The sequence below is a fragment of the Echeneis naucrates genome, chromosome 22, assembly GCF_900963305.1.
Source record: "Echeneis naucrates chromosome 22, fEcheNa1.1, whole genome shotgun sequence".
NCBI lineage: Eukaryota > Metazoa > Chordata > Actinopteri > Carangiformes > Echeneidae > Echeneis > Echeneis naucrates.
This window is the reverse complement of record NC_042532.1, coordinates 2,796,813-2,816,724: the sequence shown is the minus strand read 5'-3', so window position 1 is coordinate 2,816,724 and position 19,912 is coordinate 2,796,813. Positions and strand designations below refer to the sequence as shown.

At 39.2% G+C, this 19,912-nt stretch overlaps 1 protein-coding gene across 1 annotated transcript; it reads left to right on the top strand.

The window, feature by feature from the left end:
- The first annotated feature begins 16,288 nt into the window (after positions 1-16,288).
- Positions 16,289-18,869, top strand: gsc (goosecoid). The gene is made up of 3 exons (XM_029494407.1): positions 16,289-16,604; positions 17,274-17,533; positions 18,680-18,869. The coding sequence occupies exons 1-3, from the start codon at positions 16,289-16,291 to the stop codon at positions 18,827-18,829; spliced, it is 726 nt and encodes a 241-aa protein (XP_029350267.1). The 3' UTR covers positions 18,830-18,869.
- The last annotated feature ends 1,043 nt before the right edge of the window (positions 18,870-19,912 follow it).

Below are 19,912 nucleotides of genomic sequence, written 5' to 3'. Positions count from 1 at the left end.
GTTTTCAGGAGAAAAAAGATCTGTCAATTAATAAACAGTTGCAGTTTGGAGAAAAAAACTAATATCAGTCTTCATGTAGAATGTCTTAACATATTATATTGCTGCACAGATTAAATCATTTGTGTGTGTTTGTCACAAAAATTCCTCCAACTAGAACAAACACTCAGGTCATTTTCTTTAACCCGCTGATAAGAGCCAAAGGAGTGCACCAGACCGAAGAAAAAGCAGACATTGATGTGTATAAAGATGAGCCTGAAAGCAGCACTGCATTAAAGAGCTATCTTAGAGTGTGCTGTCGGAGCATATTGTTGTTCAGGAAGTTTGACTGAAAGATTAATGAGTCTGAGGCTCATTAAACACAATAGGGCTATCAGACAGGATTTTAGAGCCCAGGAAAGTTATTATGATGGTAATCATTTTAACCCTACATGATAATAAGTGTGATGCAAACAGTCGAATTAGACACTCATCATCCTAGAAGGAGGTGTGTTACCATGGTGGCCTTTTTTTGGAATGGTGAAGCATCTTTAGTGACGCCAACACAGTAACCTGGCTGCCATGTTTGTCCTCCATATACTGCTAAATTTGGATGAATTATTGACCACCTCACACTTTTATCACTCCACTACTCAGTCTTGTTTCAGTTTACAGCCAGGCTCATTCTGAGTCACATAAATCCTATCCCCTCTGTGTGATAGTTTTAGATATTTAGTCTTAATTTATCCCTAAAATGTGTTTTGTTTGGCCACAATGACCTTGACTTTTGACCTTTGAAAAAAACATCAGCCAAATGTATCAAGATTCTCTTGAAAAGTTCCCAAGGTATGACATTCACAAGGCTTTAACCAAGTTTTGTGAGGTCACAGTGAGGTCACCTTGTTGTCCAGGTGAATATTGTACATAGTGGGGCATCAAGTCAAGGTCAGAAGAATTGGATGAGCAGACAACATGAAAACTTAATTAATTGTATATTGTATAAGTGTAAAGACTGGCGACCTGTCTGGGGTGACCCCGCCCTCACCTGGAATAGTTGGGATAGGCTCCAGCACCCCCCACGACCTGGAAATGGAAAAGTGGTAGAAGCTGGATGGACGGATTGATAAGTGTGAAGATTTTCACGTTTGTTAGGCACCATTTCAAAGCATCCATTTTAATAGTCTCTCCCTAATACAGCCCCAGCTTTATGATCTATTTTCCTCTAAATGGACCATCATTTAAAAATTAACATTGACAACAAATAAATTAACAACGAAATTATCACATTGTATTGTCCATGTTGAATCCTGCCTGCAACCGCAGCTTGAAACTCCCTTGTGCCCTCACACAGATAAGTGGTAAAGTGAATTGATGGATTGGACATACATACAACATGCACTTGGTCATGAAATTATCATTCCTGTTGACAGGAATTTTTGCATTAACCTCTTAAATTAAATGATGGATGAGACATCAGTGTTATATCACCACCTCACTATGTATTTGTTACAGATCAATTGCGTCTTCATTGGAAAAGAACCACAGCAAAAACAAAAAAAGTTTGTTTCAAATACATCTGTTGTTTATTCCCAAGTGTATTATCTGCATATCTGTAGAGTTTTCCCATAAATGCATATTAAACCTGTATTACATTAACCATAACATAACCCAGCTTATTGGTTCGAGGCTATGGCTGCACTGCCCTCACTCCTTATTGAATTACCCGACCTGCGATAGAAATCTGCAGTAGTTACGTGCCAATAACAACAGGCATAGAGGGGTCTAATTTGAGAGAGGGCAGTTTAGGGTTGAGTAAAGGTTTTAAAGCATTACCAGGCATCGTTCGTTACAACAGATGTGCTCGCTGTAATGAAATGTTCTGTTGATTTCAGGCATGAGGTGTTTTAAATGGGAAGATGTAGCAGGCGATTTCCATCCGTCGTACGCAGACAGCGCTGCTCGCTAATGGGATCTGCTGAATGGATACATACACGTACTCAGTGTTTTCCCTTCTTAAAACAACATCTGTCCATGTGATTAAAACACATTATTTGAATTACCCCAAAAACCAACTTAGTAATTGAATTTTGCCCAGATTCTTGCAGTGAAAGGCTCTCCCTTCCTCTCCCAGAGTGCTTTTGGAGAGAAAGGGGGGAAATATGGAAGTTGACCTTGTAAACTCCTGGGAGTGAGTGCTGATCCAGAGAGCTACAGGGCAGAGCTCTGACAGTTTTCAGCTGCAGGGGGACGTTAATATGTATTTCCAGGATTACTGAATTATGTATGACAAATGTCTGAGGAAACGTGCAGCCATAGCTTCAGGTTTATGGGCAGAGCCTGGACATCTCCATGCTCCAGTTACCCCTAATGATGGTAATTATTACATGGCTTAACTGTAATACAGGATTGATTCTCAGGCTCCTAAATAACTCTTCATGCTGGCATGCATTACCCGACCCTCTGTCCCCACCGACCCACCCACCCCCCTCCTTTGCTGCCCAACAAAGACCACGTTGAGGCTGGTGGACAAATGCACTTCGCATTGCAAAGGGGTCCCTGGAGCAGACTGGCAAACGTGTGTATGAGTGTTTTTGACGGGGGTTAATACACAAGCCATATAAAGATGGGATTAGGGACCACGCTTACACAACAAGGAAGAAAATTGAAAGTGTAGAGGAAAATATGCAGCTAATTCCACTCTGTCATCGGTGGATATTAAAGATTTTTAGCTGCTCCGTCAAATTATTTGTAAGCCACAATGGGGGCACTGTTAAAATCGGCTTTGATTTCAAGGGGCAAGAAGCAAGCGTGGAGTTTAATCGGGGTATTGTATCATATCAATCCCTCATAAGACCTCAAGGTTTTTAAAGGATTTACATTGCTGTGTTGAGAGGATTTTACTTTCTGTTTTCTTATCGTCACTCATTTGAGGAATTTTCCTTCGCATTATTTTGTGTCTTTAGGCAACACATGCAGATGATAATAAACAAAATCTCCATACATTCCCCCAACCAAGTTCTGATCCTTTCCACCGTTCAGCAGGTAGACTGCACTGTTTGGCACCTGTGTGGGATTAATGGGGGACCTCTGCCAGTAGCTTGACAGAGTTAAACTTTCAGATTGAGTTACACAGAGGGGTGGGGCCCTTGCTGGCCAGGTGCTGGCTGGGTAATACCTCCCAGATCATCAAAAATCTGGTTCTGTTTCAGGGCTGCACTGTGCTCCACTTTCTCCGTTGCTTTGGGTCATGGTGTTGTGCCATGACACACTCTGCATTTGTCAAACCTCTCAAAGTAATTGAGGCAGGCTGCAGATAGTTTCAGGCCACAGCTCCTCAGAGTAGCCAACACATCTTGTGTAGTTCTTTTAGTTGGTCCTAATGTGATTGTAGCTAACTAATATTGCTAAATGTGGCATACCACAAGCTAATTGTTGTGGAGCAACCCTCCACTTGTCTACAGCAGCGACTCACGGCTTTGAAATATATTTTCCTTTTCTGTATTTACTCAATTGCTTACTTCATATGCAGATTCCTACCTTATATGTTGCCAATTATTGCCAATATAATTAGCTGCACTCTTGAGGACTCTACACTTAGCTCACATGTTCACATTTTTGTGAATGCAATGTATCATGTTGGCCAGTATCACAACATGGAATGATTAGTGTTAAGACACACGATGAGGTGTTCCAAGAGCCTCTGAGTGGGTGCTCAGCCTGAAGTTGGTAGCTGCTGTGTGATTGATTCAGATGAAAAATGTTTCAGCTGGCCTCATTCACTTGGTCTCATTTGGAGTACATGCTATGATTGAGATAGTGATAGAGAGACACAGCTTATGTTTGAAATTTTTAATTGTTATTTCATTTATTTATCGACATACAGAAATTTCTCTCAGGAAATGGTTAAAGAACAACATTTCCCACAGCAGGTCTTTCTTTACCTATTTATCTTTACCTATTTTTAGATAATGTAGTGCTACTTATGATATACCATTTTATGTTCGGCCAGGCATTCAGGGAATAAAACAATATTACCAAGAGGCTTTAAATATTGTTTGATGAGATGCACAAAACACACTAAGCAAGTATTGTTCTAGTGAATATATAGATCGGAGTTTCCTGTTTTATGCACTGGACCATAATGTGGTTTTGTGATAGCTTGCAGATTCCTAATACCAGCAGGACTTGCAAATGCCATGTAACTCTATATTGCTTGTTAAAAGGCCTTGTAGCTGTGGTGAGTATCAGTACTTGAAATGTAATTTGTTAACAAAACTTTATTACATTTCATGTAGTTATTTTAAAATTTTATTTGTTTTATATCGTCAAACCTGGATTTGTTTTTTCTTTTCTTCTCTGTTGCCCATTACATATAACTGTATATATCAGTGGAAGTTGCACGAAGATCTGCACTACTATCTGTAGAATTTTATCCACGACAGTGGATAGTTTGTGTAGGACAATTTGAGTTCTGTAATCCATTTTTGTATTAAAAGAGGTTCAGGGTATTTAGTTTTCTTCACTTTATTCTCTGAAAGATGTGTATTGTTTTGTAGGTGTTTCTGGGTTTAATTGGAGTTTTCAATCTGCCAAAAGTATGGTGACTTTTAAAAGAACATAAATCATTATTTTAGTTCTTCATTTGGAAATTTAATCCAGTTAAAATAATTAAAAATTTATTGTATAATATAATGGATCCTGTTTAATTCACATAAGGAAAATAAAAATATTTAACAAAATTGTAATTCGTAAAAAGAGCATGAAGAAATCATGTAAGCATAAGATATGCAGTTCATGCAACATGCCCATGATTTTTATTACGTTGCCAAAACAAAACCTCAATAGGTGGAACCACTTTAAATGATTTTGCTATGTTCGTTCAAAAGATTTTTTTTTTTTTCAGTGTATAATATGTAAGGTGTCATGATGTAATTCTGTTATGATTTGGTGCTACACAAATACATTTGATTGTGATTTGATTTCTAATTTGTACCGAAGGCTTTGTTTCGGACACTTTAGAGTAATTTGAGCCGATCTCCAGTGAATTTCATAGGAGATATCTTTGAGATATTCAGCCAAGCTCTCCCCATTTTGCACTCAGGTCAGATACAGGCCAAAGCAGAGCACACTTCTTGATATTGACTATCTATATGGTCACAGTGCAGGAACAGATCCAACAGCCCTGAACACTGTCCATGTTCAGACCGTACAGCAGAACTACTGCAAGGCAGGAACATGTGGTGAAATGCAACTGCTTTGTGTCTTCATGTCACCTCTCGCTCTCTTCATTTGCTCTCCATGCCTGTGACAGCTAGTGCTTTGTAAAATATTGCCTTTGAGTGGGATCAGTGTTTCAGATCATGTTTTATTTCTCTGCACTTGCAGAAATGGAACTTAGTAGAAACAAGATGCGAGGTGTCATCTGTGAATGTGTCAGTCACTTCAGCCCAGACTGAAATATCTCAAAAGCTTTTGCTTGCTCATTATTGGGTCTATAATCAAACCTAAAAAGTTGGTTGACCTGCCTAAACCTAACTACGCTCGCTCAATCTGAAAAGTTACTTCAGATGACTGTCATGACTGTCATGAGCGATACAAATGGGAAATGGACTTACTTATTCTATGGATCCAGAAATTTGATACAGAAATTCATCGTTCCAAAAGGGTTGATTGTAATAATCTTTCAGCCAAGTAAGATAATCAGGGCAAAACTTCAACTGGTCACGTGTTTTCATTGAAGACCAGGGACCTGCAAACCAGTCACATTCCCAGCTTCAGCCTCAGCTGTAGCTGCGCAGTGTACAGTGCTAATTTGGCAAGAGTTGCTGTATCATTTCAGGGTTGTACACCTCCAACAAATCCTATTTTTGCAAATAGTTGGATGTCACAGCTTCTTTGACCTTTGAACTAACACCAAATTCATCCATCCACCTTCATCCGCTTATCCGGGGTCAGGTCGTGGGGTAGCAGCTTCAGCAGGGAGAGCTGGCCTGCCTCAGGGCCTCCTCCCTGTTTGCCAAATTCTAATCAGTTTACCTTCGAATCAAAAAGAATGTTATTACCAAATCTGTCAAGTGGCCAAAACTATGTTTTTTGAGGTTACAGTGAATTTAAGCTTTGACACTGGGAGCCATAAAAAATTTGGCCACAAAAATGCTGGCATTGTTACCATAAAGGTAAAAATTTAAGCCACATTTTTAAAATTGTCATCATCTACATTTGTGAAAATACACACAAGAGATTGCAAGATTGGTGATCATATGTAGCCTGAAAAATACCCTGACTTGTACACTTTTTACTTTTTGAAATGAATGTTTTGAGAACATTTAATTACAGAAAATTATATATATTTCTTTTCCATTTGTCCTTATTGGAGCTTTATTGTATCTTTCCCATTCCATCAATTGGTGTGTTTTATTTGTTAATATCCGACGTTTCCATTTCAATTTGCAAATTGAAATTTTATGCATAAAATCAAGCGCATGGAAATGAAACTATTAACCATCATTACACAACATTTTCACCTGATATCAGACTTTACACACATGTTTTTTGGTGTAATAGTATTAAAGTTTAACAGTTCTCCAGTGTTTTTGTCTGAAATGTTTGTACCCAACAATGTATTTTTATGGTTTTAAGAGCCTGATACATCAATAAAACAATAGTTTTACATCATCTTGCTGGAGGTCTATCAACATTGCGTTGACTATTTCTAAAACAAAAATGAAAATGCATATTGCAAGTAAATAACCAAATCGTGCAAGGATTGGATCGTGGGCCCAAGGGAGCTCTGTTTAGGTTGTGGCTTGAGTGTCTACTGCTTTATGGTGACATCACAATGTTCCAGAAGTCCTCACGGCTGGTTTTAATGCTTATGTTTCCGAATAGAGGCTGTGAGCATTTCTCTGTCATCTGAAACGTTTGATTTATTCACTGTATGAACAGAGAACGTTGACCTGATTTATAATCACAGACCACATGGAGGTCTCTATTTAGACTGTATGATCCTTTAATTATGATGTGTAACTTCAGTTCACCTGATAAACATCTGCAACACTCACCACCAACATCTGAGATGATGATGATGATGATAAGGATGATGTTTTTTTGCTAGCTCTGTGGAGAGTCTCATTGATGTGGGCGCCCTCCTATGGCATTCCTAATGATTTTAACATTGCAGGACATCTCAGAGTCTTTATAATAATAAAAATAGGTTTTTAATCCTGAAGCATCTCCTCCTTATGGTAAGACTGGAGCATATTTATTTACATATGGATATCTTCTTTTGTCTTTAAATTCTATTGTGACAATCCTGTGCGAATATGTAAAAGACATTTTAAAGTGTGGTGCTGTGTTAAGAAGGAACCAGGGTTTAAATTCTAATGTGTTCAATCCATCCTGGCTTGTTTTGATAGAAAAATTCTAGGTTCCATTATGTTCCTGCCACAGTCTGTAGAGCTGATTTGAATTTCCTATAATTCCAAGGCGTGTTAAGTAGCACCTCTATGAAAAGAGGAGGGGGGGGGGGGGGGGGGGGGGGGGGGGGGGGCGTGTGGAGTCAGAGAGCATGTTTCAGACCTTGTAATGTGTAAATGTGCTTCTGAATCCTGACATCACACATGGTCAGATGGCAGTATGCATGTGTGTGTGTGTGTGTGTGTGTTTCCTTGATCCTGCCACATGACTGGCCACCTGTAATCAGTAATTACCAGGATTGGCTGATGGATTCTGGTTATAATGAATGATTGATGACCACTGAAAGAAAACGGCTGGGCCATTTCTGTCCTCTGACAGCATGACGTGAGCACTGAATTGAAACCATTTAAGTAGAAAATGACTGGACATAGGCGAGGGGCTCAATAGAAGGTACCACATTGCGATTTGGGAAAAAGACAAATTTGCATTCGCCTCCTCTTTGAATACTTTGTATATTCATGTGACTGCTGAAATCTGAACTCTTGCTGCGGCCAACAGCTCAAGGGCTGTTCTTAGGAAAATCAACCCAAATGCTAGACAGACTTAAACGCTTCTAGAGGGACAAAACCACTGGAAAGGAGAACACAATGATTTGTTTGTGCTGTTTTGTGCTTTGTCAAACAAAGTTGGGCAACAACAAGTTTGAACTTTGAAATCTATATTATGGGGACAACTAGATCGAGGCACTGGCACAAATTCAATGCTCAGAACTATATATATATTTATTTTTTGCTGAGATGTAGTTTTCAGCAGCTCCTCATGGTCTTCATCAGTGAAGAATGTACTATTGGACACCTTCACTACATTCACCTACAACCTGTTTCTAGGGTCAACATTAAACCAAAGTATTAAAACCACTGAATTTGATTAACATTTTTATCTTTTATTGTTAGTGGTAGTGTTAGTCAAAATAAGAATTAAAAGAATCTTATTTCATATTAATTATTATATATAATTATTATATATTAATATAATATATGTTTTTCTCACAATACATTTATCAGTATTCTTTGCAATGTCAGTCTTCTTACTGCTGATTCAAAGGTGTTTGGAATCAAATTTGTTATATAAGTAATTTACAATGTTTTATTATAAGATATTGTAGTAGGAGTGTTGTTGTTGTTACTATGTTTTAAACGTTAAATATAATTTCTCTTAATTTCACATTTTTGTTTTATCGGTGGGAGAGAGATTTTTAAATGAATTTGCTCCTGTTGCGCTGTCTATTCTAACAAAAAAAAAAAAAATTAAACTGTGACACAGTGCACAAAATGTTTAAAGCTAACCGACACACACACAACTAGTTAAAGATATTGATATTTGGGAGAGTCAGATATAGTTCTCCAAAATCCCATTTTGTGATTTTATGTTTGACTTCTTTATTTTCTCATGTTGCTCCTACAAAAGAATGAAAGAGCAATGTCAATTTGAAAAAATCTAGATCACTGCAAATGAATGTTTTACATTCTGTTTTGTTGTGTAACTCCTCTGTATCCCACTATTAATCTAGTTATCACTGGTACAAGTATATAGTATATATGTGGATGGGGGCAGGGGCAGGGGTGAGGATGGGTTGGAAGGGGTTGATTACATCAAACTGACTGAGGGGTTTTATTCTGATAAAAAGTTGAGGAAGATAAATGAGCCTGATTATTTGAAATCCTCAGAACTTTTTGCTCCCTGAAACAGTTTTTTGACTTTGCTTAAATTTCCAAATTGAGCTCAAGTTCCATTACACAAACACTTTGTCTTGATAATGTGTATGTCACAGCAGAGGCATGACATGTTAGAAAGCGCTGAGGACTTCATGTTGTTACAGCTACAGCTCACTTGAACCTCATGTGCAAAGAACACGACTGCTGAACAAAACCTGCATTTTGTGATTCATGTTCTTTGATGTGTGAGGCAAATATTAAATTTGTGGTCAGGTTGCAGGCACTTTGTGGTTTTGTGTGAGAACCAGGCGGTTTTCACTGGGTGGTGGGAATGATGGGGGGGGGGGGCAGTGGTGGCCGGGATGGGGGCTGCCTCCTTGAACCGTAGCAAATGGTTCTGAACAACACATGGGTTTCATCGTGGACAATGAACGCAGCCCCACCTGAACCAGCAGCATGATGACAGATCTGACATGAATAAGAAATGACGGCTGCAGTGTGTGTGTGTGTGTTTGTGTGTGTGGATGTGTGCGAGTGTGCCTGTGTGTGTGTGAGTGAGTTGAAGTGGTAAATGGGATTAAACGTCTGTTAAGGTTGTGTCTCCTTTCAAATACACAGGAAGTAGATACGCACAACACACATACACACACAAATAGGCCTGTCTGACACCATTCAGCCACATGCAACTGTCTCTCTGACTATCACACACACACACACTTTTAGATGACCTCATTCTAATCACCATAATTTCATGCCAGTTCTTGTATTCGGGGAAATTCTAAAGGAAAAACAATAATTATTTCGACTTATGTTATTTACTGGGGTTTTTTCTATTATGCTTCTCATCTTAAAATTGTGAAAAATAACAGTTGTTAATTACATTTGTTGCTATTATAACAGTAGCATATGCAGAGTGGTACCAAAAATTAAAGTAGAAAAAAGAGTAGTTGTAACTGATAGTGAAGAGCATAATAATAACATTAATAACTGTGCTATTAATATTGATTCATATTAATCTCTCTTATTTGTAATCATTTAAATTATTTCATTATACATTCATTGTCATAAACTTATATAATATACTATCCTTTAAAGTACTTTATTATTTATTTTTTTATTTTGAAACACTTTGAGCTACAATCTGTAATATTTTCTATAAATAATATTCATTACTGTTAGAACTGCTGCTTATAATACAGTGTTTAAATGTAATCTATGGGGAGGAGAAATTGTGATGGGGTGGTCTAAGCTGTATTTACATCAATTCGTTAACTACTCATGAGGTATCATGCAACACCGAAAGTACACACATTTCAACACAGTAACTTCCTCTGCCCTGTGAATGTCACAGCTCCTGTGATGAGGCAGTGATGAAGAGATTAGTTGCTCATCACTGTTTGTGTGTCTGTGTGTGTCTTTGGGGGGAGACTCTACTACCTCTGTTTGACTCTGTCAGGTGACAGGGGGTTTGATTGTTAATGATTGTTAAGACTGTTGTGTTCACTTGGACCTGAGGTGATGTGTTTCATTCTAACAAGTTAAAACATTAATATGAATCATATTTAGCTGATGAATAAGTTGGTCTGAAGCCTGAGTTTCAGTGAACTGTGTCTGAGTTTGAGCTGCATGAAAAGACTGGACATATTCACTTCCTGTAAATCTGAGCCCACTTTGTCCTGATCTGGTTTTGCTGCGTTCCAGTTAGATTGTAATTAAAAACAGGCAGTATATTTTTAAGAGAACAGGTCAGGAGCCAATGCATGCGCCAACTTCAGGCCCTTATCGTTCCAGTTTTTACTGCACTTCATCAAATTACCACGAACCAATAGTATTGCAGATGACTCACGGTCTTCACCCTCAAGGGTGCGATGTTCTACTCGGGAATCCTGTTCTCATATGACGTCAGATGTAGGAAATCTTAAGACTAAGACATGGGACAGACTCACAAGAAGGAATAGTTTTTGAAAATGATTTACAATAACAGAACAATGATGATGATGATCGTGATGATGTTAAACATCTGGCAGATGCACGCATCCAAAAGAATTCTTCCCGCTTCAACCTGTCGTCCAACATGAAGCCTGAGAGTGATTCAAATTAAGTTATTGATGCAGAAATTTGTGTGAAAAAAATAAAAATATTATTTGATGCACATGGCAGTAACAGAGCACACTTTCTGCTCCAAGATACTGCTGTTGCATAAGTTTAGACATGTATACTAACAGATACAGAACAGATAACAGAAACAGATTTAAGATTTCATCAAATGGTTTCTCAATTGGTATGACTAAGATGTCGGGTGTACTTGAAATATCAAGAAACTAATGGAAATAGAAAAAGAAGACACTTTGTTTGACTTTTCACACCTCCACAACCCAAGATTTTTGGGTCATGATTGCACAATTAATAGTTGCAGCTTTATCACACTCAGCACCCACTAGGGACAGCTGTAAAAGTGGATCTTGGCTATTTTAAAGAAAAGAAGAGGTGTTAATACGTAATAAAAAGTCACACTTTTAAATGATAAGACGCACGCAGAGGGAGAGGCCTTTGATGGAGATTTGCTAGTGCTCACATGGTGTAGCTAGGTTAATCAAACCTCTGTTTCCACAGAGCAACTGTAAAGAAGCAGGCGTTGTATTTTGACACCATCATCTTTCTTTAAAGTTGTTTTTTAATCAGATCCTCCCTAAACCAGAACAACAATTAACATTTTTCAAGAAATCTTCTTGCTGTGTCTGCACGGACTGTCCTCATGTCGCCTGTGCAGTCAGAGCACGCTGCAGAAAACAAAATGGAGTGTTGTTATGAAAAGAAGTCCTGTGAGGAGATCCAGCCAAAGGATTTCTTGACCCAGCTCCTGACGCTTCTCTGAAGTGATACAAATAAGCCAAACAGGCTCTTCTTGCATTCCCACATTCTCCTCTTCAATTGCTTGATCTTTAAAACCACTGTTGTGATGTACTGCTGCCACAAACTGTGGTAGAGTATGTTGCATGACCTTCAGAGCCACACAACCAGCAGACACTCCTGTTCGTGCCTTATTGCACAGTATGCTACCTCAGCATACTCTACACGTACAGTACTCCAACCAAAGCCACTGTTGATAAGGTCATGAATGAAGTCAGTGCAGGTTCGGATTAGTCTAATCTTTTGACTGGAGCATTACTGCTTTACTCCTGTGTGATTATCCATCTCATCACGGTGACATCAAGAGTCACGTCCCTACATGTGACACTCCTGTTGGCTGCTGTGGGTGGTGTCACCACCAATCAGAGCGTCTCATTCAGAGGCCTCGCCATCAGCTGGTTGTGTAGCCAATCCCTCTCTGAGCAATCCTACATTTATCTGATTTCGGAATAAGAAGTTGGTGTGAGTTTATTGTAGCGACAGGATTAAGACAGAGAAACATGAACAATAAAATATTGAGATTATTGGAGGCTTTGCAGCTGATTTTTTCACCATAACTGCTCAAAACAATGAGCAGAACTCCTGATCAGATAGAGTTACAAACTTCAGCACGTGTCTGGAACTTTCTGTATGGAAGTTTTGCTTTGTTATTGTGGTTTACAGTGTTTTTATTGAGGAAAAACAGGAAATATTTAACGTCCATTCTAACTCCTGTTACAGTGAACAGTCTTTATTGAGTCACATCAATAATTAGCTGAGGTTGTTTTAACTCTGAATATGTGGAGATGCATTTCTTAAAATGACAACTACAGAAAAAACACAAAATATAGGTAAAACACAAAGCTATGAAAAAATGGAAAAGCCATAACATAAGTCTAGGAATGTATAATGAAGAAGCTCAAGTAACAAAACTCAGGCTTTTGTCTGATCAGAGGAAATTGAAGCTTTAGAACTGAACCCACTCTCCCACATTTCAGATGTGTACATATACTGTATAAGAATAAATTCTAAACACTTCCATGAATATAGCGCAAATCTATCCATCCATCTATTAGCTGTTTTTTTTTTCTGATGTTATGATTACACAAATTATGCAGATGCAACTTTCCCCCTGTGTAAAGAGGTCAGTGTCAAATCCTGGACAGCCCTCACCATGTATTTATCCCCTCTTACCAAGTCTTCCTGTTTTATTTGCCGTATTTAACCAGGTTTTACAGATCAGGGCTCTGATATATAAAGATGCATCTGCTATTGTAGCTTTGTGAACCCTCTGCCTCCATCTGCAGCCTGATTGACGCTTCTATTCACCTATAAGTGCTGCCTTCATGACGCTTTTCCACAGCTTTTAATTTCAAATGGATGTTTGGCTTTATACCCATCCCTTTTGACTTGGTCCTTTCACTGCCACTTGGAAGTAGAAATATAGAAATAAATGTGAAAATAATAACAGCATTTGGCCCCCTTTTTTTCCTCTCTTCCTCTTCTCCTGTCCCCCCTCTCTTTCTCCACTTGGCTGGAATCATGGTGTGACACAGTGTATTACAGAAAAGGCTTTTTAGCAAGAAAAACATGTTTCCATATCAAAAGGAAACAACAAGCGGGGGCTTTTCTCACATTCATGGAGCACTGTAGGGAGTGGGAGGGGGGCTGGGTCCCCTGTGCCCCTGCTGCTGATGCTGCGCACAAATAAAATATGTCACTTTCAAATTACATTCACCTGTAACTGATCTGAGCTGGAATGTAGATGGGGAATAAAATTTAAATTTAATTTTAAACCTCCAATTCCTGTTTTGCCTTTTGTATTATAAGAAATGTGTATGAATTGACTGGGAGCTTTAACCTTAAAGGGCTAAACCTGCTAAATTTAGAGGCCCCGTTAATAGACTACATGTGGGACTCCTGAGCTTTGCACCCCAGATATGTAATGAAGAAGAAGCTGAAATAAAGCTATGATTTGGGGTCTGAAGAAATCTCCTTCACCACATTTGGAGATGTTTCAATTTTGAATCAAAGGTGGAGCTGAGCTGGGTGTTATGTTAAGCAAAGCAAAGCCGCATGTGGCCTGAACAAGGTCCATGAATGTGACTGGTTAACACCAGGACTGTGTGCGGGACTGATGAGTTTAAAGACATGTTTTATCAGATAATTATTAGAACCTTTAGGCCGCATAGCTGAGATAAACCATAATGCATAACCTCTCACCCACTGAATATTTAAGCCTGGACTGTACCAGATCGGCCTCAGCCCTCAGAGATAACACACTCACTTTTGTTCCTGATAGTACTTGCTTTTTCCTAAAGCATGAATGATCTGTAGTTTCTATTTATGACAGAATGAACAGGAAATTACAGGGATGTGTATTGTGTTTCAGCTGCACAGGAGGAAAAACACAGCAAATGAAGACCATTCTGAATAATGAATCTGAATAAAATGTGGAATATTTAGAAAAACAGGCTGTGAGCTGGAATGCAACTACTCCCTGATTTCTTTTAAATGTCAAATCAAAGATAGTTGGAAAAATGAAAATTGGAGGTAAAATGATGAAACCAGGATAAATAAAATTCCCCCAAATAGCAAAAAATCTATTATTTTTGAATTCTTTCTCTTTGTTCCTTAAAATTTTAAATCAGAGGCATAATTTACATCCAGAAGTAAATTATTTCCACCTGTAATTTAAAATAGCCTGTGAAGTAAATATGATCCGTGTTTCCATGCGGGGGAAACAAACACATGGACGTGCACTGCGAGCGGTTGGAAATCAGTTGTTTTAGGGCATTATCAGCCACAATCAGCTTCAAACTGGAGTCGCATCATTTTCCATCTCTGAGCGGCGCGTCTTTAACATCACAAACTTATCTGTCCGCATGTGTTAAGACCCCATTCAGCTTCAAATGCAATCACTGAGTCCCATTAAGGTCTGAACCGGGAATCCACGTTCCTCCACAGCAGCCCCCCCCACCCCCCCAACCACCACCACTCAACACATGTTGATTAGCCGTGTAAATATGCAATAACTTCTCTTTTTCCAGGCTGAATAAAAGCGATAATGGGCCGTTATCTTATCCCAGGTAGGAGGGATTGGGTGGGGGGGTGTGTTGTTGACCCGCAAGTGAGGCAGCAGCAGTCGGGGAGGAAACGCGCTGATCTGCTCCCCGCGGAGAGACGAGCGGAGGGCGGATAATGAGATGAAGCGCAGATATCTGCATCAGGAACACACTTTAATATTCATTTATCTGAGAGACGCCAATAAAAGACTTGATTAAGCCGCACAGCACCTTCCACACACGCCGAGCTACAGGTCAGCGGCTCCATTTACTCCTCCTTACAGTGGACAAGATCCACTAATCATCAACAACAATTTCAGAGTCTGAATAAGCCTAATAACGCTTGGTTCAGAGACGGACACAGCTCAGCGCTAAATGTATCACCTCCTAGGGCGTTTTTGTTCAACAAATGCACTTGATAGCAATAATAATAATAATAATAATAATAATAATAATAATAATAATAATAATAATAATATTGCTGTTTCGTTTGGGTTGGTTAAAAAAGTCAAAGTAGTTGGATATTTATATACTTGAAATGATTTACTCCATCACTTTACGCACTGAAGTGCGGTGACAGTTTGGTGGAGATGGGAAAACCACGTCTGCTTCACCTTCTGATGAAAACGTTTAATAAATAAAATCTAAAGATAAGTTAGTAAATTCACTGTTCAACTGACATGCGAGAATTTGAAACTGATTCTTTTAGGTTTTGTTGTCCATTTAACTAGTGGGAAAAGGCCCCGACCCTACCCCTACTCCCCTTCCTCCTCCTCTTCTTCAGTGTAAACACTGATACAAATGTGTTCCATAGATTATGATGCCTTCGCTGACGGGGAAATAATCGGATTAGTCTGTAGGAAGAGTTTCCAAAAGTCCCCAAACAGTGCGGATTATCTTAATTGAATTAATTCCTTATACACAGATTTCGGGCCGCTCGGCAGCTGATCCCAGAGCAGCCCTGCTCTGCTGTGACGTCAGCAGGGTATAAAGGCAACCCAGCTCTCAGCCCGTCCAGTCAAAGACCCGCAGTCCGCTTCAGAGAAACCATCCGCCGAGTTCAGCTCACGGACAAACCGCCCGTCCACGACAACCATGACGCAGTTTTAGGAAACTTTTTTTTCCTTTGGGATCCACAAAGAGAGGAGGTCTTCTAGGGAGCGTTTTTACTTTAATTTCCAGAGTAGTATTTGCGTTTTTCCCGACTTCTTTTCCGTCTCCGGTGTGATGCCCGCCGGGATGTTCAGCATAGACAGCATCCTGTCCGGACGGCCGAGCTGCAAGGAGCCGCTGTTGCTGCACCGGAGCGGCCCGGTGGTGCTGTCCGCCGGCCTCACGGACTCTATCTACACCGACTACAACGGACTGTACTCGGCCACGTGTGGGCCTTCTCCTTCCGGGATTCAGTCCGTGAACGGGACCAGGATAGGATATAACGGCTACTACTACGGACAGCTGCAAGTCCAGGGCGCCGGAGGAGGACCGCCGTGCTGCGGCTCTGTGCCCGGCCTCAGCCCGCAGCAGTGCCCCTGCATCCCGGCAGGTAAGACAGACACACTCCGTTTCTTTTAACACTTTTACTAACTTTGTGAAACAGGAAACCCAGTCAGGAAATCTGTCCTTGATTTATCTGAACTTTTACGAACCTCTTTTATTCCGTCCGTACATGAATAAAAAAAAAAAAAAAAAGAGGGAAGGGGGGTAAAAACGGAATAGTAAACAGTTCCTTATTTATTTAAAATAAACAAGTAAATAAAAAAATAAAAAATGGTGGAATTCAGTTTCTTTGAAGAAAGAAGGAAATTAGAACCGTTTATGTGAGGCGACGTGTCAGTGTTATTTGCTGCACTCTACACACGGATGCTACATATATAAATGTGAACATATAATATTTATAACTGGCACAAGACTCGCGTGGAGCTTGTTCTGCACCCAGACTGCATGTGTGACTGAACTAAACACTGACGTATATAAAAAGAGTGCTTCGGGCTAAATGCAACAGTGTTCACCACAGTTTAGGTACAATATCTTGCGCACAAACTCAAGTAGAGTACCTATTCAAAACAAAACCTCCAGTTTCCAGTTTTCTCTCTTTCCAATTTGTTTCCTGTTTATATACAGTTCATTTATTTGTTTATTTATGTTCGTTTAATTTCGGAGTCAACCAGCTGAACTCACACGTGTGCGTTGGTCTGTCTCTACGGCCCCGCAGGCTACGACAGTCCGGGCTCGGTGCTGATCTCCCCGGTCCCCCATCAGATGATGTCGTATATGAACATGGGCAGCCTGTCCAGAACCGAGCTGCAGCTCCTCAATCAGTTGCACTGCCGCAGGAAGCGCAGGCACCGCACCATCTTCACCGACGAGCAGCTGGAGGCCCTGGAGGGCCTCTTCCAGGAGACCAAGTACCCGGACGTGGGCACACGGGAGCAGCTGGCCCGCAAGGTGCACCTCCGGGAGGAGAAGGTCGAGGTGAGAGAACTTCCCTTTCCACACATTATGTTAACATTATCACTCCCGACAGAGAGAGAGATTTGCCCTTTTATCAAGTAAAAATAAAAACAACACACACACACACGCATATATATATATATATATATATATATATATATATATATATATATATATATGATTGCCATTACTCCAAAGTTCTCGTCATCTCTATTGTTTACATCAGTATCAGCTACTCTCTGTTAAAAAATTATCGTGTTAAATCATTAATTTTACTATTGGCACTCCTCCTAAATCAAAGCCCTTCCTTTAACTCTTTTAAAACATTTAAAAAACGGAACTGACTGTCATTTGACTTACTTGCAAAATAAATCGGCTAGCTTTTCTCTGACAAATTGTACTTTTTGCTTTTTTTTTTTAGTAGAAAGATTTGATAAATTTTAAAACCAACCGCTTTTGATGGAGCTTCGTTTATATGTTGTAACCTTTTAAAACCTAAATAAATAAAACACATTTCTGAGAAATATTAATATATTTATCATAATTATATTTATATAGCTGATGCGAACTGACCACCAGATAGAGACCGATTAAAATACATAAACACATTTGAAATTAAATGTAAGCGTTTATTAATATGTCTTTAATAAATAATATTTTTATTCTTAAATGATTTAATGAGTTACGAACTAAAATGACTGAGAACAGGAACATTTCCACAAATCATCACCACAGTAGCAGCACAGCCAGTAAGCTCAGATAAAGCAAACCTGACTGATGTTCTTTAATAAAATTCCTTTTATCTAGAGAAGATTGAAGGGCGTAAATATAATGCGTTTTAGTCTCATGTGATTTTTATTAACAAAAGGCCTGATTCCAATCAGATATAAGCCCAAGTCATTGTCGATAATATGTCAGTTCAAGAGCAGCCAATCAGATTCATGAGCTGTGACGCGTTTGTGAAGTTTCAGGTAATCATATCTATATACTTATAGATAGATAGATAGATAGATAAATAGATAGATATCGCTAGCTGACGCCCTAATCTTTCTAAATGACGTCAATGTAATGGCACCATAAAAATAAAATTACAAACAAACGAACAAACACATCAATAAATATTCAGATAAGCCTAATTCTGTTTTTTTTTTTTTTTTTATCATGTAGGTTTGGTTCAAAAACAGACGCGCGAAGTGGAGGAGGCAGAAACGCTCTTCATCAGAGGAATCAGAAAATTCTCAGAAATGGAACAAATCCGCCAAAACGTCCGCGGAGAAAACGGAGGAGAGTAAAAGCGAAGTGGACTCTGACAGCTGATACTGAGACGCTGCCCCGAGTGTCTCTATCTGTTTGTATGTGTGTGTGTGTGTGTGTGTGTGTGTGTGTGTGTGTGTGTGTGTGTGTGTGTGTGTGCGCGCGCGCGCGCGCGCGCGCGCATCTGTACATATAAAGTGATGTGGACTCACGACATGCTAGTGGTAATGATGAAACGTGTTGCCATGTTGCACAGTTGTACATATCTACATTTTATTATTGAGTCTGTGTCCGCTATTTATATTTAATTTAAGTTTTTGTTTTTTGGAATGTTCCACCCGCCAAGGGGGACGTTTGGATGACGTAATTGAATATATCGTAATGTTATACGTGACATTTTTATGGATATTAAAATGTTGTAATTCTTGTATTTTTTAGGTTTTTTTTTTCACCCGTTGTAACATTTTTCATTGCTGCCGGAATCACGTGGAGTCCATAAAACCGTCCATGAGCTACAGGAATACACTGTATTCTGTCATTTTTAAAATACCAAGAAGATACTTAAAAGGACTATAGGCCTACATTAAAATATAAATGAAACATCATAAATACGGCGTCTGGTTTTATTATTTCATCCTAGTTCATCTTTTTAAATTTATTAAAATCGGATCTGATATTTTGGTCAGGAAGTGTGTATGTGTGTGTGTGTGTGTGTGTGTGTGTATTTTTTGGACACCCATAGCCTCAACTTCATAATTATTAAAGCTCCTCCCTGTAACATTTAAGGGACTTAAATGTGGAAATTGCGAGTTTTCAAAATAAGATCACAGTCTTTTGTGGTTGTTCTCCTAAAGTTCAAACTGAATGTTTTTTTTTTTATTTACTTTATATTTCAACTGATTCCAGCTGATGAGAGTATTATTTTGTGAAACCCAACCGAGGACCAAAGTGTTTAGAAAATAAATGCACTGAATGTTGAACTGGATGAATAAATTCCAAACTCTTCTGGAGGCTTTAGTGATTGGAAGAGTTTGACTCTTGGCGATCACAGTATTCTATAAAATCCCAGCTACGACTCCGTGATGAGTGCTTATTTTTTGGAAATCTACACTTTTTAGCTTCTTGACTCAGAACACCCTCAGCTGA